Source organism: Pseudophryne corroboree, chromosome 4 (assembly GCF_028390025.1).
Source record: "Pseudophryne corroboree isolate aPseCor3 chromosome 4, aPseCor3.hap2, whole genome shotgun sequence".
Classification (NCBI taxonomy): Eukaryota; Metazoa; Chordata; class Amphibia; order Anura; family Myobatrachidae; genus Pseudophryne; species Pseudophryne corroboree.
In genome coordinates, this window is record NC_086447.1 from 245,598,157 (window position 1) to 245,620,806 (window position 22,650).

General features: G+C 44.8%; 1 protein-coding gene across 2 annotated transcripts in view; it reads left to right on the top strand.

Annotated features, from left to right (window-relative positions):
* The window catches only part of ATR (ATR serine/threonine kinase), a 449,883-nt gene that overhangs the window by 391,804 nt on the left and 35,429 nt on the right, over positions 1-22,650 (top strand). For both annotated transcript variants that reach the window (XM_063915996.1, XM_063915997.1), the window contains exons 41-44: positions 9,458-9,601; positions 9,847-9,997; positions 10,728-10,884; positions 11,065-11,218. In XM_063915996.1, the coding sequence (XP_063772066.1) occupies positions 9,458-9,601; positions 9,847-9,997; positions 10,728-10,884; positions 11,065-11,218 (606 nt within the window). The remainder of the gene's footprint in view (positions 1-9,457; positions 9,602-9,846; positions 9,998-10,727; positions 10,885-11,064; positions 11,219-22,650) is intronic.

The window sequence follows — 22,650 nt, forward strand, 5'->3', positions numbered from 1 at the left end:
GCCATGGCGGACACTTGGGCCAGAGGCATAGTTTCCCAGTGCTGCGCCCTACACTTCCGGGAACGTCCTCCCGCCTAATGTTTTTTTCACAGAACTTTCAGTGTATCCAGGAAAAGAAGGAGATCGTGCGGAGTCCATCTGGCTCTCATCTGGCTTCCTGAGTAACCATCCCAGTTCCCGCATCTCAGAGCAGCACCTGATTCTATGACAGTCTCTTTCTAGTTGAGAAACCAAATGGCTCGTTCCGACCTATTCTCAACTTGAAGTTGTTTAACAGGCACCTCCAAGTTCCGAAATTACACATGGAGTCTCCTAGCTTCTTCATTCTGGCTCTGGTAGCAGGGGACTTCATGGCCTCCTTAGATATCCAGGATGTCGGATGTCTAGTTCGATATTCCCATCCTGGTTAATCATCAGCGATTCCTCAGATTCCTCAGAACTGGGATGCAGACTTTCTAAGCAGCCAGGATGTTTATTTGGGTGAGTGGGCGCTACACTTAGATTTCTTTCAGCTTCTGGTACACTGCTGTGGCCTGGCGGACATTGACATGACAACCACAAGGTGCTGAGGTACTGCTCTCAGTGGCCCCTTTCTCATTTGCATCTTCCCTCCAATTTCGATGATTACTCGGTTTCTCCGCAAATTGAAGTTAGACTGCAGCACCATAATCCTCATAGCTTCTGACATCTTCTGAGTCTCTCCATCAGCACTCCTTTCCTCTCAGGCCAGATCTTCTGTCTCAGGGCCCATGCTTCCATCCAGATCTGGCCCATCTCACTTTAATGGGGTGGATCTTGAGTCCCAAGAGCTAAGGGGTTCTTGGCTTCTGTAATTTCTACCATGCTTAATGCCAGGAAGCCTTCCTCAGCTAGGATTTATCAGTGTTTGGAGGAATGTACTTTGATGTTCGGCTTGAGGGTAGAACCCCAGATCCTTCCGTCCTTCTTACAGGCAGGCCTGGATTTCGGCCTCCACTTTTCCTCCCTGCATCAGATTACACCGTTACCAGACTAATGTACTTTCCTGCAGTGTGTCCTCGCAAGTTGTACTGCATTTGCTGATTATGTCAAATGAATTTCATGTTTGAATAGTCTAGGTATATTGAATACGGGTTTTTTTTTTTTGTTTTTTTCTTGTATGTTTTTCTCTTTGTAGAGATATAGTTGGCTGCCTTATTGGCATGTAATGTCTGTTTTTCTAAGCTAATTTATGGCCTTAGTTTAAAGGGGGATGGTCTTGGGTGGAGTTTGCAATCATTGCATTCACATGGATATTGTTCCTATTTGAAGTCTAGTATACGGCTGGATAGACGTCGGCTGGCAGTGCTTTCATAGAAGTGCTGACATAAAAGTGTTATTATAAAAATAGCGTTATACCTGCGTTAAACCGAAGAAAACCAGAAGGAACACATCAACACACCAACACTACCACAAAAGGACTGCCTTAATGCTCAAAAGTATGTAATTCATCTTATGCATATCATCCGTTTTTACAAAACCTAGGAAAAGGCATCCCCAAACTGCTCACTACAGTTCTCTCTTATGCAAACTTATGTATGTTTCTTTATGTAATGATTTCTTGAAAATGTCATTGCATGTGTGGGGAAGTTGCTCAGTGAAACAGTTTAGTATTGCATACTAACTGGTGATTACCTCTTTTGAACATTAACCCATTGTGGTCAGGTGTACTATGTCTTTATATTTAGTAAGGTATAGTCATGGTGTAAAGGACAGAGTATGATTACTGATTAGTAAAAGAAAACAAATACTGAGCAACATCCCCAAACAGGTAATTTCAACTTTAAACTTGTCATTTATTTTGTACGCTCTGGACATGGCTACTACTAACAAATGCACAGAAACATTTTTTAAAGCTATGTCTGCAAATGCTAGGAGCTTAGGAGACAAAATTCCAGAGCTAATTGCGATAATGACAAGGGATAACCTGGATTTTGTGGCAATTACAGAGTCTTGGTGCAATGAGAATCATGACTGGGACTTAACTATACCAGGATACAATTTATTTAGGAAAGATAGAATAGGAAGAGTAGGAGGAGGGGTAGCAATGTATGTGAAAAAAAGCATAAATGCCACTTTAATACAAAATATTGAAGCCAAAACTGAGGCCCTTTGGGTCACCATAGAAACTGGGAAGAAGGACATTATTCGCATTGGGGTGATCTATAGACCACCAGGCCAGGGGCAGGATTTGGACAGGAACCTATTGTTGGACATCTCTAAAATGGCTTTTAAGGGAGAAGTCATAATCATGGGAGACTTTAATTTACCTGATGTAAATTGGGAGGGGTCTTTTGCAAGTTCAGCTACAAGTGGCAAATTTCTACATTCCTTACAGGGAGCATCTCTCAAGCAATTGGTGAGGGAGCCCACTCGCAAAGACTCAATATTAGATCTAATTCTTACAAATGGTGAAAGGATATCTGATATATATGTGGGTGAGCACCTGGGATCCAGTGATCATCAAGCAGTATGGTTTAGTATAAAGACAGGATCCAACTCCTCTCACACAAAAACAAAGGTGTTGGATTTTAGAAATGCAGACTTTGCTAAAATGGGGAGATGTTTAAGTGATTCATTGGCAGACTGGAGAAACTTGGAAGGGGTGCAGGAGAGGTGGAAAAAAATTAAAAGTGCATTACTAAGTGTAACAGACCTTTGTATCAAAATGGTTAGGAAAAGCACCAGGAAAAGGAAGCCAGTGTGGTTCACAAAAGTAGTATCAACTAGTGTGAAAGCAAAAAAGATGGCTTTTAGGAAATACAAACAGACTCAAAATAATAACGACAAAGAGGAGTATCTGGACAGACGGAAGGATGCTAAGAAAGTGATCAGACGTGCAAAGGCAGAAGCTGAGGAGAAAATGGCCCAGTCAGTAGATAAAGGGGGCAAAACTTTTTTTAAGTATATAAGTGAAAGGAGAAAATCGAATGGAGGAATAATAAGACTTAAGACAGAGAGTGGGCATTTGGTGGAGGGAGACAAGGCAATAGCAGATCACCTAAATAATTATTTTTGCTCAGTATTTACTACAGAAGAAGGGATGGGGCCACAGTTAAATTGCAAGGACATTCATAAAAATAAGGTAGATGAAAATACATTTACAGAGGAGAAGGTCCTAACAGAACTTTCAAAACTAAAAGTGGATAAATCAATGGGACCAGATGGGATACACCCAAGGATACTCAAAGAGCTAAAAGATGTCCTGGTTACACCTTTAACAGAATTATTTAACCAGTCACTAAATACAGGTGATATTCCAGAGGACTGGAAAAGAGCAAATGTAGTTCCACTGCACAAAAGTGGAAGCAAGGAAGAAGCAAGTAACTACAGACCAGTAAGCCTTACATCAGTAGTAGGGAAAGTAATGGAAAAACTATTAAAAGAAAGAGTAGTGGAATATCTTAAATCAAACAACTTACAGGATCCAAAACAGCATGGATTTACTGGTGGGAGATCATGCCAAACAAATCTTATTGACTTTTTTGACTCTGTGATGAAAATAATAGATCAAGGGGGAGCTGTAGATGTAGCATATCTAGACTTTAGTAAGGCATTTGACACTGTCCCACATCACAGACTGCTAAATAAACTTGAAAGCCTGGGGGTGGATTATAAATTAGTGAAATGGATAAGAACCTGGTTGCAGGATAGGAAACAGACAGTTGTAGTTAATGGAGTGCAATCTATGGAGGGAAATGTTACCAGTGGAGTACCCCAGGGATCTGTACTTGGTCCAGTTCTCTTTAATATCTTTGTTGGTGACATTGCAGATGGTATTGAAGGGAAGATATGCCTTTTTGCAGATGATACAAAGATATGCAACAGGGTAGACACACCGGGAGGGGTCAAACAAATGATTGATGACCTAGGTAGGCTTGAGAAATGGTCAAGAACGTGGCAACTACAGTTTAATGCTAAAAAATGCAAAATCATGCACTTGGGTCTCAAAAACCCAAAGGCTAAGTATAGTATCAAGGGTACTATAATGGAAACTACTGAGGAGGAAAGAGATTTAGGAGTCACTATTTCAAGTGACTTGAAGGCAGGAAAGCAATGCAACAAAGCAATGAGAAAGGCAAGTCAGATGCTTGGTTGCATAGGGAGAGGAATCAGTAGCAGGAAAAAAGAAGTGATAATGCCACTGTATAGGTCATTGGTAAGGCCCCATCTGGAATACTGTGTCCAGTTCTGGAGACCCTATCTCCAGAAGGATATAAATACATTAGAGAGTGTACAAAGAAGGGCAACTAAAATGGTGCATGGCCTACATCACAAAACTTACCCGGAAAGGCTAAAAGATCTTAACATGTATAGTTTGGAGGAGAGAAGGGAAAGGGGAGACATGATAGAAACTTTCAAATATATAAAGGGTCTTAACAAAGTTCAGGAGGGAAACATTCTTCAAAGGAAAAGAAGTATTAGAACTCGAGGGCATACATTGAGACTGGAGGGGGGGAGGTTCAGGGGAAATTTAAGGAAAAATTACTTCACAGAAAGGGTAGTGGATAAGTGGAATAGCCTCCCATCAGAGGTGGTAGAGGCTAAGACTGTAGGGCAATTTAAACATGCTTGGGACAGGCATATGAATATCCTTACAAAGAATCAAGATTAAAAAAGGGTTGAGATTGCCTAAAGGATAAAATAAAAAAGGGGCAGACTAGATGGGCCAAGTGGTTCTTATCTGCCGTCAAATTCTATGTATGTTTCTATGTGCAGTGTTTGTTTACTCCTCCAGTGGCTCTGTGGAACTTGTCCTTGGTGCTTCAGGCCCCCCAGTGCCTTTTGAGCCCTTGGGCAGGGTAGACACTTGCTGGCTTTCAGGAAGAACGACCTTCCTTCTCGCTATTGCATCAGGACGAGATTGGGTTACCTCCCTAAGGTAGTATCCAGGTTTGATACCATCCGGGAGATCGTTGTCCCGTCATTCCAGGTGCCAGATTCTTTTCTGGAGCAGACCTTCTTTGATGTAGTGTGAGCCCTCCGTATCTATGTGGACAGGATGCGGACATTCTGTAAAACGGATCCTCTCTTTCTTCTGTATGACTTTAATAAATGGGGCTGGCCAGCTAATAAGCAGGCTTTGGCCAGTTGGCTCAGTTTGACTATGCGCAGGCTTATTTTGTGGCGGACATACCTGTCCCTGCTGTGGAGTGGGTTCATTTCACCCAATCAGTGGACACTTCTTGAGCAGCTTGCTGTGAACCCTTTGCTGAACAGCTTTGTAAGGCAGCCACGTGGTCCTCTGCCCATACTTTCATCAGGTTCTATTCTTTTGACACCTTTGCCAACGCAGATGCAGATTTCAGGCAAAGAGTTCTTAGTGCGGTTCAGGAGCGTCCCCTCCCTTAGGGGGGCAGCTTTGACATGTCCCAGTGTGAATCCCTGTGTGCCACATGTGATTTTGTTCATACAGTACCTGTAAAATCCTTTTCTCAAAGTCCATGGGGGACACGTGGCGCCCACCCTGACACGCCTGTCGTGCTGAGGATTTTTACCTCCACTCTGTGTGTGTGAACTGTGTGTATGCTCCTATTTTCTCCTGCTCCTGGACTTGTTAACTTAACTGGACCTCTAGGCTGGGGGCGGAGTATAGGGGAAAGGGAGCATGGGCTGCTGGGAAATAAAGTTTAACCGTTTGTTCAGCCTTGAACAAACCACTTGCAACCAGTGTAAAAATAATTTTACAAGTAAGAACAAAAATCCCCCCCCTCCCTTTTTTTCTTTTTTTTTTTTAAACATTTTTTTATTGAAGCAAATGCATTCAGACAATTTACATAATCAAAGAGTAGGTCTTAAATCATGACAACGTAACATGTATTTCAGGTAAACTAGTAAGATAGTTTGTAACACAGCATATAAGACAGTGTGATAGGTTATCATATGAAGGATTAGCAAAAGGCGTATGGAAATCACAGGCTAAATACATAATGCATTGCTCCAAACTCCTCCTTTTCCTCAAAATTTTCCCAACCAAAATGGGGAGAGCATGAGCTACGGCCGTAGCCCATGGTCATAAAATAAACTGCAAACAGAAATGCTAACTACCTATGCAGTGGAAACTATATTACGGCATAGGGTAAAAGGAAGTAGGACTGAAGGGGCTATCAAACACAAAATACCTGTATTTCCCATCCACGAAAAAACAGTATTAAGGAAAAACCCTAGTTCTAATAAATATATACAATGAGATATAAAGAGAGAAGAAAAAAAAAATAATAACCCCCCCACCAAAAAAAAACCATATTTCCGTGTAGATATCAATGCACGCATAATAGGCCTCAGAAAATCTAAAATAAAATAAAAGTATCTGTGTGTGCACCAGCAGTAAATATTATGCTAGTCGATAGGGCATAGATCGCTACATGGTATGAACCTTTTCAAAGAAAATAATTTACCAAAGGAGCAATAAAAGAACAGATATCCCATCTGTAGAATGACTACAGTTAGAGAGGTCTTAAAACACGAACATGAGCATTAAAACTAAATGATACAGGCCTATGTTTATACTGCAGGTGGATATCATGATAATTACGTGATACGGCCTAATGGGCCAGAGCATAAGGGTGTGACAGATACTGTATATATAAACTTAAACATAGGTCAGATAATGTACTGTAGGAATCGGCTTTAAAAATCTGGTAGGCCATTTAACACAGATGGGGTAGATACAATACTAAATCTACTATTCCCTACACTACAAAGAAATAAAAAAATAAAATTCTAAAAGAAATATAAGACATGAGGCCAGTAGAACCCCCAGCTTCTCATAAACTGGTCAGTGCCATAAAATAAGTTTAGTAGGAAAAAAGCAGTTAAACAAAAGTTATTGACAGCCACTTCATGTTATTGGCCCTAGAAGGCCTGAAAACTGGGGTAAAATATACATGTTGGGAGGCAAATCCCCCTGCGGGCAGCAACCATATGGCGGATACCGGGAAAGCCAGCCGGTAACTGTAAGCAGGTACAAGTAGGTATGTGCCGACTAGCAACTTCCATGGGTAACAGTGCAGGATTTCCGATGACAACGACTTCAAAATGTAGCAGTCATGCCACATAGGGTAGGGGGCTGACGTCAGAATGCCCAAGTGTCCGGCAGATAGTCCCCAGTCCATCTTAACATTAGAACACAAGTTGCCCGGAAAGGGGAGGAGGTTGGATGTAGCGGGTTTAACCCCTTCTGGGTACTGAGAGCTTGAAGTAGGAGGACCGGACATCACAGCAGTTGAAGAGGCAGCATTTGTAATGGTGTCTGCGGTCCTGGAGGGGGGGATCAGTAGATATCATCACAGTGTCCAGGCGAGACAGCAGGCGGGCTACACGATCCTCCAGAAATGGTATCAGTAAGTCACTAAGTTCTTGTGCCAAGCGAGTGACAAAAGTGGTATGCATATCCAATAAGGCAGGGGTTGCCATTAGTGTCTGTATGTAGGAAAGGTGTGTGGCTTATAGTCCTGGCTCGTAGCAGTCTGACATAGCGTTCAGCGTTCCAGCAGGAAAGTTCAATGTGACGTGTGAAATTTCACAGCGGGCAGCTGAGTTGCAGATAGCGGGACAAGCCCTGACAGCGTATTATCACTAAAAACGAAAGTAGCACAGTAGGGGAAGCAAGCAAGCTCTCCTCCACGATCGCGCCCATAGATGGCTGCGGGCGGTCTTACACGCCTGAAACCTTGAGGCTGTGTACCCGCCACACAACAGAGAGGGAGACGTCCCAGGTGAGTGTAGACTAAGGGAGGAAGCACCGCTGCAAGCAGGATCAGAGACGCCGGTCCCTCGTTATCAGCTAGGGCTGTGTTCAAAGCAGCAGAGCCTCCACCCGTCTCTCCCACCGCGCCGTTGTGTCAAGCGCTGCCAGTAGCGATCGTGGGGTCAGCAGGTCCGCGGTCCCACCAGGAAAACCGTGGGTGCAGAGAGGGAGCTGAGACAAGAATCGTCCGTGGGTGCCCACTACCCTCACACACCACAGCAGGTGGGTCCAGCCGAAATCAATATTATACACCTCCGCCACTGGTGCCCGCAGCCGGAAGGACACTAAGCATAAGGCAGGGGGTTGATGGAGTCGCCGGCAAGAATGCCACCCACAGCGTCTCAGGCATCCATAAGGGCCATCAGTATCGGTGGCCTGGCTCCGGTGATAAAAATGCGCTCCCAGCTGATAGTAGGATTAAAATGTCCCCAGAGACGAGAACTAATCCCACAGGGGAAAGATATCGTATTCTGTGGGTGAAATAAGCAGGATGATCCCGGATTTTAGAATCAGGTACTGGGAGCTCTGTTAAAATGCGGCCATGCTGGATGCCCCGCCCACCGGAAGTTCCCTCCCTTTTTTTCATACATTACAAAGGTAGAAAATGCACTGCTTCCCCATTCAGCCATCCTGCTACCCCATATGATACCCCATATGGGCATCTGATTACATACTGTACGTAGGATATTTCTATACTCGAGTTTAAAGAAAGCTGACCACAGTTAGCATCTGTGTGGCTACATCTTTATTGTAAAGGGATTGAGTGCAGTTCCTTTATGTTCTGTGACGATTAATAAAGATCTTTAGTATCTGATCCAGAATATACCTTGTTCCCCCTGTCGTGTAAATGAAAAATATATTTGCAAAACAACCACCTAGGTTAATGATAGGATGATGTGTACTTTACTGAGCATATTTATGAAATTCTCACATTTCATACAACAATTATAACATCAGTTTTGATGGAACCAGATGTCTACAAAATAATTGAGATAAATAGAACACAAAACTAGGAGTACAGTAGGCAGCTGCTTAACCGCAAGTAGCTATCTCCTGGATCCTATCCCTAGGCATGTTTCTTCTCTAACTGTGCAGTAAGTGATGTGCACTGGGACATTCTACATGTCATGTTCCAGGGGGATGTAGTTATGTGACCGCCAGTCACAATACCCCTCCCTACATCCCGCCCCCTCACAATCCCGACGGTCAGCATGCCGACCAACAGGGACTATTCCCACTCGTGGGTGTCCACGACACCCATAGAGTGGTCACCACCGAGCCCGCAAGGGGCTGGTTGCGCTCGCCCCCCTGCTGGCATTCTGCCGGCCACTCATACCACAACCATTCCAGGATGTGGCAGCATCATGCTATGCACATTCAGAATTATTGGATTTATCAGACATACATTCAGTGCGGACATACAATTCCTAAGAGACACCTCATTCATTCTATCTGCAGTTTCCCTCCCTGACAATTTAAGATGTTAATTAACACCACCATACTGCACAGCCATGGAGAGCCATTGTGTACCCATATACAGTTAGGACTCTGTTGTGTCTAACGCCAATGGCTCATTTCCTTTGACAGGTCTTTGTCGGCCATAGGTTTAGATCTGTATAGGCCTTTTATTCAGTTTCCCAACTATTCTCCTGGTATTTCCTGTAGAACTTCAGTAGCTTCTAATTGCAGGTGGAGATCCTACCATCTCTCCAAAAACCCAAGAAGATTACACTAAAGGGATCTGATGGAAAATCTTACATTATGATGTGCAAACCTAAAGATGATCTCAGGAAAGACTGCAGACTCATGGAGTTTAATTCCCTGATAAACAAGGTAAGAGCTCCATGAATGTGGGCTGAAGAGAGAGTTTAGGTAAGAGAATGTACCCTTTCAAGTACTAGGAACCAGTGATGTACAGTAGTTATGGTCAATAGTCACAAGACACCAGTGGTTTCTTAGGCTTTGGTTCAAGTTGGGTAGGCTCGTGCTCAATATTTGTTACATTTCTAGTAACGTAATAGTTTCATATTTAACACATACAAATTAATTTCATTGTGTTCAATTTTGTGCTTGAACAGTGCTTGAGGAAGGATGCAGAGTCCCGGAGGAGAGAGCTTCATATACGGACCTATGCTGTTATCCCACTGAATGATGAGTGTGGAATAATAGAGTGGGTGAATAACACAGCTGGTCTGCGATACATACTGATCAAATTATACAAAGAAAGAGGTGAGTGCTTATAAATTGTGGTAACTGTACCAAATAAAGGAGACAAGAGCACCTACATCCGCTGCAGGTGGTAATCCCACTGAGCAGATGACACTGATGGAAAATATTACATGTAGATTTAAAGATGATCTTAGGAATCACGTCTGCTTTCTGTGTATATGTTGAATTATATTGTCTGAGATTTAGGAAAACTCATGTTCAGAAAATTTGTGCTGTCACCCATAGCAACCAATCAGATTTTAAGGGCTAAATGTACTCTCCTCCTAGTTGCTGAAGGTGCAGGACTTTACAATGCAAACCAGGATTCTTCTTTTATGCTATGTCCTGAGCTCCTGACTATTATTGTGCCAGCTTGCTCTGTCATATTTGCTATGCTAGACTTTTGTGTGTGCCCATTATATTCATGTGTGCTGGCCTTGTATCCCTGTTATATATTGTTTCTTTGTGGGTGTACAGTAAATCTTAAACCTTATAAATAAAACAGAATAAAAAAAAAAAAAGAAAATGCTGTCTTTCAGAAGACTTAACTAAAAAGCATAGTCTAGAAAACAAATCAAGATTTATTAACGGGAGGGGATGGCAAATCAAAATGTGAATGCTCCCATGGGTTAATGATTTGGTACCTTTGCAAATATAGCAATATACTGTAAGGGGACATTATTGTAGTAGCTGAGTGATACTCAGGCCTATGACACGGACTAGCCCCTGTGTTTTCTCCATCGTTTTCCAGGAATATACATGGCAGGGAAAGAACTCCGTCATTGCATGCTGCCCAAGGGAGCACCCCTACAAGAAAAGCTGAAGATGTTTAAGGAGACCCTTTTGCCTCGCCACCCACCTGTATTCCATGAATGGTTTTTAAGGACATTCCCTGATCCTATATCATGGTTAGTAGCTGTGGAATAGTTATGCATTGCTGTTTATATCTCTCGGATCATTATGTAGCTGTTTTAGTTTCTGTAGACATAAGGGAGAAAGCTGAAATGTAGCCGCTTGTACTGGCTTCATGATAGAGTACATAGATTATTATTCAGGAGAACTGTTATGACTGTAACATTATTCATTAGGTACAATAGCAGGTCTGCTTATTGCCGTTCCACTGCTGTGATGTCCATGGTCGGCTATATCTTGGGTCTTGGGGACCGGCATGGAGAGAACATTCTATTTGACTCTCTCACAGGAGAGTGTGTCCATGTGGATTTCAACTGTCTCTTTAACAAGGTAAACTGCTAGAAATAGAAAAGGGCGTGTGAGTAAAGCACAGAGACATGGGAATGTAACTTGAATTTTTTTATCCATTTTTTTCTTCTTCAGGGTCCACAGTTGACCCACAGGATTGATATAGGGTGTAGGTGGATGGATAAGGATCGGGCACCAAACAGTTAAGCTCCCAGAATGCTCCAGTCCAACCACCCCTATAACCTCGCCACCTGGCCAAGGGAAGTCAGTTTTTTGTTTGGTGCTGCAGGAGCCAGACCACATGAAGGGCCTAATTCAGACCTGATCGCAGCACAAAATCTTTCTCTAATGGCCAAAACCATGTGCACTGCAGGTGGGGCAGATATAAAATGTGCAGAGAGAGCTAGATTTCGGTGGGTTGTTTTGTTTTGTGCAGGGTAAATATTGGCTGCTTTATTTTTACACTGCAATTTAGATTTCAGTTTGAACACACCGCACCCAAATCTAACCGTCTCTGCACATGTTATATCTGCACCACCTGCACTGCACATGGTTTTGCCCATTAGAGAAAATGTTTGCTGCTACTATCAGATCACCCTCAGGTGAAGAAGATTGTCACATCTCAGTGGATGTGCCCACAATGATTCATGCGGTAAAGTCCATATTGACAATGGAAGAACAGGAGCCACAGCCTAAATCTAAGGCTCCAATCTTTAAATGACAAAAAAATAGTCAAGGCTGAATTCCCACAATCAGATCAGCTTACTAAAATGATGTGGGAAGCATGGGGTACTCCAAATAAGAGGTTTAAAATGCCAAAGAAAATGGCTTCTTTTTTCCCTCTTTCACCCGTAGAAAGTGCCAAATGGGAAGTACCTCCCACAGTTGATGCTCATGTGGCACGTATAGTGCGCACTTCTACATTGTCTATTCCATCAACATCTTCTTTGAAAGACCTGACAGACAGAAAAGTTGAAACCTGTCTTAAATCTGTTTTTTCCCTTACAAGGGTAATTACAAGACGAGCTAGGGCCTCAGCATGGGTGGATAAGGCTGTTGCAGGCTGGGTGGATGCATTAGAGCATAATCTCTCAGTTAATGCTACAAGAGAACAGCTATGCCATATAACAAATATAAGGCAAGCAGCTGCCTATTTGGAAGAAGCGGCCTTAGACACACGCCTACTAGCTTCCCAAACTTCAGCTACCTCGGTAGTAGCCCGCAGAGCAGTGTGGCTACAACTCTGGAAGGCGGATTCGGAATCCAAGAAGGCATTGGAATCCCTATCCTTTGCTGGAGATATTCTGTTTGAAACAGAATTGAACAGAATAGTGGCCATCTTAGCTGCCTATTAATCATTGCTTCTGCCCTCGACATCAACTTCGAAAACCAAAATACTCTGCTTTCCGGTCCTTTTTGATTCGGGGCCTTGCAAAAGGACAGGCTTATTCCAGACAGTTTCACCGTTAAGCCTAAAGCCAGACAGGCCTGAGCAGCCTGACATCCGATTTCCAAATCAGAAGACAAACCCTCCACCCGATGGCGCAGGCCTCTACCTGGGGGACCCCAAGGTGGGAGGTCGACTTCTGTAATTTGCACAGGTATGGTGTCAGTCCACCACAGATACCTGGGTGCAAGAAGTGGTTTCTGAGTGTTACGCCTTCACCTTTGTGAAGCAACTACCCCATCAGTTCTTTTGCACCAGCCCACCTTTAGATTCAGTCAAGACCAAGGAACTACAAAAAGCAATTCAGACCTTACTGCAATCGGGAGTGATAATACCGGTTCCCTCAATACAACGAGGACTGGGTTTCTGCTCTACCATTCCCTCATGTGCTTATCCTTTTTTACTTTAATAATCTTCAACTGCACCAAATCCATCAGTCTTCTGCCACCTGATACTTATTCCAGTGTCATCTGCTGATGTAACTATGTTTATTTACCCTGTACTTGTCCTATACTGTCATCAACTGTAAGTTGCTGTTTTCCTGTTTGATTATTTGTTTATGTACTCTGTAATTGGGCGCTGCGGAACCCTTGTTGCGCCATATAAATAAAGGATAATAATAATAATACCATTTCTCTAACGTCCTAAGTGGATGCTGGGGACTCCGTAAGGACCATGGGGAATAGCGGCTCCGCAGGAGACTGGGCACATCTAAAGAAAGCTTTAGGACTATCTGGTGTGCACTGGCTCCTCCCCCTATGACCCTCCTCCAAGCCTCAGTTAGATCTCTGTGCCCGAACGAGAAGGGTGCACACTAGGGGCTCTCCTGAGCTTCTTAGTGAAAGTTTTAGTTTAGGTTTTTTATTTTCAGTGAGACCTGCTGGCAACAGGCTCACTGCATCGAGGGACTAAGGGGAGAAGAAGCGAACTCACCTGCGTGCAGAGTGGATTGGGCTTCTTAGGCTACTGGACATTAGCTCCAGAGGGACGATCACAGGCCCAGCTTGGATGGGTCCCAGAGCCGCGCCGCCGGCCCCCTTACAGAGCCAGAAGGCAGAAGAGGTCCGGAAAATCGGCGGCAGAAGACGTCCTGTCTTCAACAAGGTAGCGCACAGCACTGCAGCTGTGCGCCATTGCTCTCAGCACACTTCACACTTCGGTCACTGAGGGTGCAGGGCGCTGGGGGGGGGCGCCCTGAGACGCAATAAAAACACCTTGGATGGCAAAAAATGCATCACATATAGCTCCTGGGCTATATGGATGCATTTAACCCCTGCCAGAATCCATAAAAAAGCAGGAGAAAAGTCCGCGAAAAAGGGGCGGAGCCTATCTCCTCAGCACACTGGCGCCATTTTCCCTCACAGCTCCGTTGGAGGGAAGCTCCCTGGCTCTCCCCTGCAGTCACTACACTACAGAAAGGGTTAAAAAAGAGAGGGGGGCACTAATTAGGCGCAGTATTAACTATACAGCAGCTATAAGGGGAAAAACACTTATATAAGGTTATCCCTGTATATATATAGCGCTCTGGTGTGTGCTGGCAAACTCTCCCTCTGTCTCCCCAAAGGGCTAGTGGGGTCCTGTCCTCTATCAGAGCATTCCCTGTGTGTGTGCTGTATGTTGGTACTTTTGTGTCGACATGTATGAGGAGAAAAATGATGTGGAGACGGAGCAGATTGCCTGTAATAGTGATGTCACCCCCTAGGGGGTCGACACCTGAGTGGATGAACTGTTGGAAGGAATTACGTGACAGTGTCAGCTCTGTATAAAAGACAGTGGTTGACATGAGACAGCCGGCTACTCAGCTTGTGCCTGTCCAGACGTCTCATAGGCCGTCAGGGGCTCTAAAGCGCCCGTTACCTCAAATGGCAGATATAGACGCCGACACGGATACTGACTCCAGTGTCGACGGTGAAGAGACGAATGTGACTTCCAGTAGGGCCACACGTTACATGATTGAGGCAATGAAAAATGTTTTACACATTTCTGACAATACGAGTACCACCAAAAAAAGGGGTATTATGTTCGGTGAGGAAAAACTACCTGTAGTTTTCCTGAATCTGAGAAATTAAATGAGGTGTGTGATGATGCGTGGGTTTCCCCCGATAACAAGAAAAAATGTTATTGGCATTATATCCTTTCCCGCCAGAGGTTAGGGTGCGTTGGGAAACACCCCCTAGGGTGGATAAAGCGCTCACACGCTTGTAAGGGCTCTACCTTCGCCTGAGATGGCCGCCCTTAAGGATCCTGCTGATAGAAAGCAGGAGGGTATCCTAAAAGGTATTTACACACATACTGGTGTTATACTGCGACCAGCAATCGCCTCAGCCTGGATGTGCAGTGCTGGGTTGGCGTGGTCGGATTCCCTGACTGAAAATATTGATGCCCTAGATAGGGACAGTATATTTTTGCCTATAGAGCATTTGAAAGATGCATTTCTATATATGCGTGATGCACAGCGGAATATTTGCCGACTGGCATCAAGTCTAAGCGCGTTGTCCATTTCTACCAGTAGAGGGTTATGGACACGTCAGTGGTCAGGTGATGCGTATTCCAAACGGCATTTGGAAGTATTGCTTTATTAAGGGGAGGAGTTATTTGGGGTCGGTCTTTCAGACCTGGTGGCCACGGCAACAGCTGGGAATTCCACGTTTGTACCCCAGGTCGCCTCTCAACATGAGAAGACGCCGTATTATCAGGCGCAGTCTTTTCGTGGACAAGCGGGCAAAAGGTTCCTCATTTCTGCCCCGTGACAGAGGGAGAGGAAAAAGGCTGCAGAAATCAGCCAGTTCCCAGGAACAGAAACCCTCTCCCGCCTCTGCCAAGCCCTCAGTATACGCTGGGGCATTACAAGCAGAATCAGGCACGGTGGGGGGCCCGTCTCAATGAATTTCAGCGCGCAGTGGGCTCACTCGCAAGTAGACCCCTGGATCCTTCAGGTGATATCTCAGGGGTACAAATTAGAATTCGAGACGTCTCCCCCTCGCCGTTTCCTAAAGTCGGCTTTACCGATGTCTCCTTCTGACAGGGAGACAGTTTTGGAAGCCATTCACAAGCTGTATTCCCAGCAGGTGATAATCAAGATACCCCTCCTGCAACAGGGAACGGGGTATTATTCCACACTGTTGTGGTACCGAAGCCGGACGGCTCGGTGAGACAGATTCTAAATCTAAAATCTTTGAACACTTACATACAGAGGTTCAAATTCAAGATTGAGTCACTCAGAGCAGTGATTGCGAACCTGGAAGAAGGGGACTACATGATGTCTCGGGACATCAAGGATGCTTACCTTCATGTCAAAATTTACCCTTCTCACCAAGGGTACCTCAGGTTTATGGTACAGAACTGTCACTATCAGTTCAGACGCTGCCGTATGGATGGTCCACGGCACCCCGGGTCTTTACCAAGGTAATGGCCGAAATGATGATATTCCTTCGAAGGAAGTGAATTTTAGTTATCCCTTACTTGGACAATTCCCTGATAAGGGTAAGATCCAGGGAACAGTTGGAGGTCGGTGTAGCACTATCTCAGGTAGTGTTGCGGCAGCACGATTGGATTCTCAATATTCCAAAATCGCACCTGGTTCCGACGACGTGTCTTCTGTTCCTAGGGATGATCCTGGACACAGTCCAGAAAAAGGTGTTTCTCCCGGAGGAGAAAGCCAGGGAGTTATCCGAGCTAGTCAGGAACCTCCTAAAACCGAGCCAAGTCTCAGTGCATCAATGCACAAGGGTTCTGGGTAAAATGGTGGCTTCCTACGAAGCAATCCCATTCGACAGATTCCACGCAAGAACTTTCCAGTGGGACCTGCTGGACAAATGGTCCGGGTCGCATCTTCAGATGCATCAGCGGATAACCCTGTCACCAAGGACAAGGGTGTCCCTCCTGTGGTGGTTGCAGAGTGCTCATCTTCTAGAGGGCCGCAGATTAGGCATTCAGGACTGGGTCCTGGTGACCACGGATGCCAGCCTGCGAGGCTGGGGAGCAGTCACACAGGGAAGGAATATCCAGGGCTTATGGTCAAGCCTGGAGACATCACTTCACATAAATATCCTGAAGCTAAGGGACATTTACAATGCTCTAAGCTTAGCAAGACCTCTGCTTCAAGGTCAGCCGGTGTTGATCCAGTCGGACAACATCACGGCAGTCACCCACGTAAACAGACAGGGTGGCACAAGAAGCAGGAGGGCAATGGTAGAAGCTGCAAGGATTCTTCGCTGGGCGGAAAATCATAGGATAGCACTGTCAGCAGTATTCATTCCGGGAGTGGACAACTGGGAAGCAGACTTCCTCAGCACGACCTCCACCCGGGAGAGTGGGGACTTCACCCAGAAGTCTTCCACATGATTAAAAACTCGACAGGTATTGCGCCAGGTCCAGGGACCCTCAGGCAATAAGCTGTAGACGCTCTGGTAACACCGTGGGTGTACCAGTCAGGGTATGTGTTCCCTCCTCTGCCTCTCATACCCAAGGTACTGAGATTGATAAGATGGAGAGGAGTAAGCTCTATATTCGTGGTTCCGGATTGGCCAAGAAGGACTTGGTAACCGGAACTTCAAGAGATGCTCACGGAGGATCCGTGGCCTCTACCTCTAAGAAGGGACCTGCTCCAGCAAGGACCCTGTCTGTTCCAAGACTTACCGCGGCTGCGTTTGACGGCATGGCGGTTGAACGCCGGATCCTGAAGGAAAAAAGGCATTCCGGATGAAGTCATCCCTATCCTGATCAAAGCCAGGAAGGATGTAACCGCAAAAACATTATCACCGCAATTGGCGAAAATATGTTGCGTGGTGCGAGGCCAGTAAGGCCCGACGGAGGAAATTCAACTGGGTCGATTCCTACATTTCCTGCAAACAGGAGTGTCTATGGGCCTGAAATTGGGGTCCATTAAGGTTCAAATTTCGGCCCTGTCAATTTTCTTCCAAAAAGAACTAGCTTCAGTCCCTGAAGTTCAGACGTTTGTAAAAGGGGTACTGCATATACAGCCTCCTTTTGTGCCTCCAGTGGCACTTTGGGATCTCAATGTAGTTTTGGGTTCCAAAAGTCACATTGGTTTGAACCACTTAAATCTGTGGAGTTAAAATATCTCACATGAAAAGTGGTCATGCTGTTGGCCCTGGCCTGGGCCAGGCGCGTGTCAGAATTGGCGGCTTTATCCTGAAAAAGCCCTTATCTGATTTTCCATTCGGACAGGGCGGAATTGAGGACTCGTCCTCAGTTTCTCCCCAAGGTGGTTTCAGCGTTTCACCTGAACCAACCTATTGGTGGTGCCTGCGGCTACTAGGGACTTGGAGGCCTCCAAGTTGCTAGACGATGTCAGTGCCCTGAAAATATATGTTTCCAGGACGGCTGGAGTCAGGAAATCTGACTCTCTGTTTATCCTGTATGCACCCAACAAGCTGGGTGCTCCTGCTTCTAAGCAGACTATTGCTCGTTGGATTTGTAGTACAATTCAGCTTGCACATTCTGTGGCAGGCCTGCCACAGCCAAAAATCTGTAAATGCCCACTCCACAAGGAAGGTGGGCTCATCTTGGGCGGCTGCCCGAGGGGTCTCGGCTTTACAACTTTGCCGAGCAGCTACTTGGTCAGGAGCAAATACGTTTGTAAAATTCTACAAAATTGATATCCTGGCTGAGGAGGACCTGGAGTTCTCCCATTTGGTGCTGCAGAGTCATCCGCACTCTCCCGCCCGTTTGGGAGCTTTGGTATAATCCCCATGGTCCTTACGGAGTCCCCAGCATCCACTTAGGACGTTAGAGAAAATAAGAATTTACTTACCGATAATTCTATTTCTCATAGTCCGTAGTGGATGCTGGGCGCCCATCCCAAGTGCGGATTGTCTGCAATACTTGTACATAGTTATTGTTACAAAAATCGGGTTATTATTGTTGTGAGCCATCTTTCAGAGGCTCCTCTGTTATCATGCTGTTAACTGGGTTCAGATCACAGGTTATACGGTGTGATTGGTGTGGCTGGTATGAGTCTTACCCGGGATTCAAAATCCTTCCTTATTGTGTACGCTCGTCCGGGCACAGTATCCTAACTGAGGCTTGGAGGAGGGTCATAGGGGGAGGAGCCAGTGCACACCAGATAGTCCTAAAGCTTTCTTTAGATGTGCCCAGTCTCCTGCGGAGCCGCTATTCCCCATGGTCCTTACGGAGTCCCCAGCATCCACTACGGACTATGAGAAATAGAATTATCGGTAAGTAAATTCTTATTTTGTCTGGTTCAGAAGTCTGATGGGTCCCATTGGCTCATTCTCAAGCTCTGAACAAATAAATAGACACTGGTGTATATGAACAGATGCAACTCTCTGTACATGCTGCTATCGCTGTATTTTCCTGACGATGATCCTGAGGGATCGAAACGTTGAAAGAACTCTTGTTTGAAATCACCTTGATAAGTATGAATTAAAAATTAATGCTTTTACGTGCAATACTCTGGTGAGTGCCCCTTTATACTGCCTTTCTATATGTTGATGCCCGGACTAACACTCTGGACCTCTTGGGAGTCACCCCAGTTGATATCATATATCTTTATGTGCGAGTGCGACCTCTTCTGGAACTATATATATATATATATATATATATATATATATATAGGTACCCCAGTTTCATATGGAAGCTTTATGGGCTATTACCGTGGCAATGGGGGCAGGGTTTTTCATGGTGTCTCTGGACATTCAAGATGCCACCCTGCATGTACCGATAGCACTCTCCCATCGCGCTATCTCAGCTTTGCGATCCTCCAGCAACATTTACAATTTCATTCTGACACAATCCCAGGAAACCCTCTTCTGCCATCTACAAGTGACTATAGCATTTCTACAGGCTCACGGATGGCTCATAAATTGTGCAAAATCCTCCCTAGTCCCATTACAATGGATGATGCACTTAGGAGCGATATTGCATTCCAGTTTACAGAAAATCTTTCTGCAACTGGATAAAATATCCACGTTACAGATGAGAATCCGCAGCTTGCTGCACAGTCGGAGAGTATCCATTCATGCAGCGATGCGGATTCTGGGGTCAATGGTTTTGGCATTGGACATGGTAGAATATGGAGACCAATGTTGTATCTGCACACTCACTCTTCTTCGTCAAATATAGATATGAAACATAAGTTCAATATCAGACCCCTATTACGTTATTGGTGATTACCATCTACTCCGGGGGTGCAACCAACTACAGCTATGGTAGATACATGAAGAAAAAAGAAAAAAAGGGCTGTATTATCGGTGCACATGAGGAAGATTCGATCTAATTATCGAGTCCAACTAAATTATTTTAAAATGTAACTTTTATTATTATATATTAGAAATCGGTGCAAATGATTATGCACAAACTAGGAGTATAGGCGAAACATAGAGGTTAAAATATGACATAGACAAAACATAAAGGTGCAATGAAATATAATAAAGGTGATCAAAAGATTAAAAAATGTGTGTCCGCGTGTTTACTCTAACGTCTAGGTAAATATATTATATTAGTCGTTGATTATATCATTAGTTACTGTGTTTGTCTAGTCAGTAAGCAATATTTCAAGGAGGCATTAAAGAAATGTAAATGAGACGAATATAGATAATGTGTTATCGATTGTATGACACTCTGTTATAATGCTTAGGTGTGTATGTTATTATTATCCCGAAAAGGGAGACACCTTATTAGTTAGGAACTTATAACACCTTAAGATAATTCCACATCATATAAATATGATCATAGCTCAAAAGGGAGCAGAATCCAGTGTAGCATGTGACAACCTATTATAGTATTCAGGTGTTGGTATTAGTGTACGTCAGTGCACCTTTAAGTACAGTGTTCAATATACACTTTATCTTTATCCACAGAGAAAACACCTTCTATATCAAGGACTGATAATTCATTGAAGCTGTTCAAATTCAATACCTATATGTTGAGATACAGTCAAGTGGAATTTAAATTACACACTGTTGAGTGTGTGACATACTTTCTACCATAAACTTTCACTATTAATACAAATATGGTGTTAAGGTGTACACACTATTTTTATCCCTAGAAGCAAGCGCCTTCTTTATCTGGGATTGGTGACATCTTAGAGTTATTCAGAGTTAGTTCTCGTATCTTGCAATATTCATCATAATTTATTATTACATTAAGTATGGGAGACACAATATCATATATTTGATCTATTGTGACATTGGAATGTGTACTCTATTTCTGTCCCTAGAAGGAGAGCACCTTCATTATTAAGGACTGGTAACACCTCCCCAATACTCAATATGTTTATAATATTTCTGCCGTTGCATAGGACCTCCGTTATTAAACAACACTGATAACTCCTAGATACATGTATATATTGAGCCGATAGATCATATGTCACCACCCAACATTTCACCAAATTACCGTAAAATGAGTTTTCTCTATCGTCCTAGTGGATGCTGGGGTTCCTGAAAGGACCATGGGGAATAGCGGCTCCGCAGGAGACAGGGCACAAAAAGTAAAGCTTTAGGATCAGGTGGTGTGCACTGGCTCCTCCCCCTATGACCCTCCTCCAAGCCTCAGTTAGGTTTTTGTGCCCGGCCGAGAAGGGTGCAATCTAGGTGGCTCTCCTAAAGAGCTGCTTAGAAAAGTTTAGCTTAGGTTTTTTATTTTACAGTGAGTCCTGCTGGCAACAGGATCACTGCATCGAGGGACTTAGGGGAGAAGAAGTGAACTCACCTGCGTGCAGGATGGATTGGCTTCTTTGGCTACTGGACATTAGCTCCAGAGGGACGATCACAGGTACAGCCTGGATGGTCACCGGAGCCTCGCCGCCGGCCCCCTTGCAGATGCTGAAAAGAGAAGAAGGTCCAGAATCGGCGGCAGAAGACTCCTCAGTCTTCTTAAGGTAGCGCACAGCACTGCAGCTGTGCGCCATTGCTCTCAGCACACTTCACACGGCAGTCACTGAGGGTGCAGGGCGCTGGGGGGGGGCGCCCTGGGAAGCAATGTAAACCTATTTTTTGGCATAAAATACCTCACATATAGCCTCCGGGGGCTATATGGAGATATTTAACCCCTGCCAGAATCCGTTAAAGAGCGGGAGACGAGCCCGCCGAAAAAGGGGCGGGGCCTATCTCCTCAGCACACAGCGCCATTTCCTCACACAGTTCCGCTGGTCAGGAAGGCTCCCAGGCTCTCCCCTGCACTGCACTACAGAAACAGGGTTAAATCAAGAGAGGGGGGGCAAAATTTGGCGAAATTGTGATTTTATAAAAGCAGCTATAAGGGAGCACTTATTATAAGGCTATCCCTGTAAAATATAGCGCTTTGGTGTGTGCTGGCAAACTCTCCCTGTGTCTCCCCAAGGGGCTAGTGGGGTCCTGTCCTCTATCAGAGCATTCCCTGTGTGTGTGTGCTATATGTCGGTACGTGTGTGTCGACATGTATGAGGACGATGTTGGTGAGGAGGCGGAGCAAATTGCCTGTAATGGTGATGTCACTCTCTAGGGAGTCGACACCGGAATGGATGGCTTATTTATGGAATTACGTGATAATGTCAACACGCTGCAAGGTCGGTTGGCGACATGAGACGGCTGGCAAACAAATTAGTACCTGTCCAGGCGTCTCAAACACCGTCAGGGGCGTTAAAACGTCCTTTTACCTCAGTCGGTCGACAGACACGGACACTGATTTCAGTGTCGACGGTGAAGAAACAAACGTATTTCCCTTTAGGGCCACACGTTACATGTTAAGGGCAATGAAGGAGGTGTTACATATTTCTGATACTACAAGTACCACAAAAGAGGGTATTATGTGGGATGTGAAAAAACTACCTGTAGTTTTTCCTGAATCAGATAAATTAAAGGAAGTGTGTGATGATGCGTGGGTTCCCCCCGATAGAAAATTATTGGCGGTATACCCTTTCCCGCCAGAAGTTAGGGCGCGTTGGGAAACACCCCTTAGGGTGGGTAAGGCGCTCACACGCTTATCAAAACAAGTGGCGGTACCGTCTATAGATAGGGCCGTCCTCAAGGAGCCAGCTGACAGGAGGCTGGAAAATATCATAAAA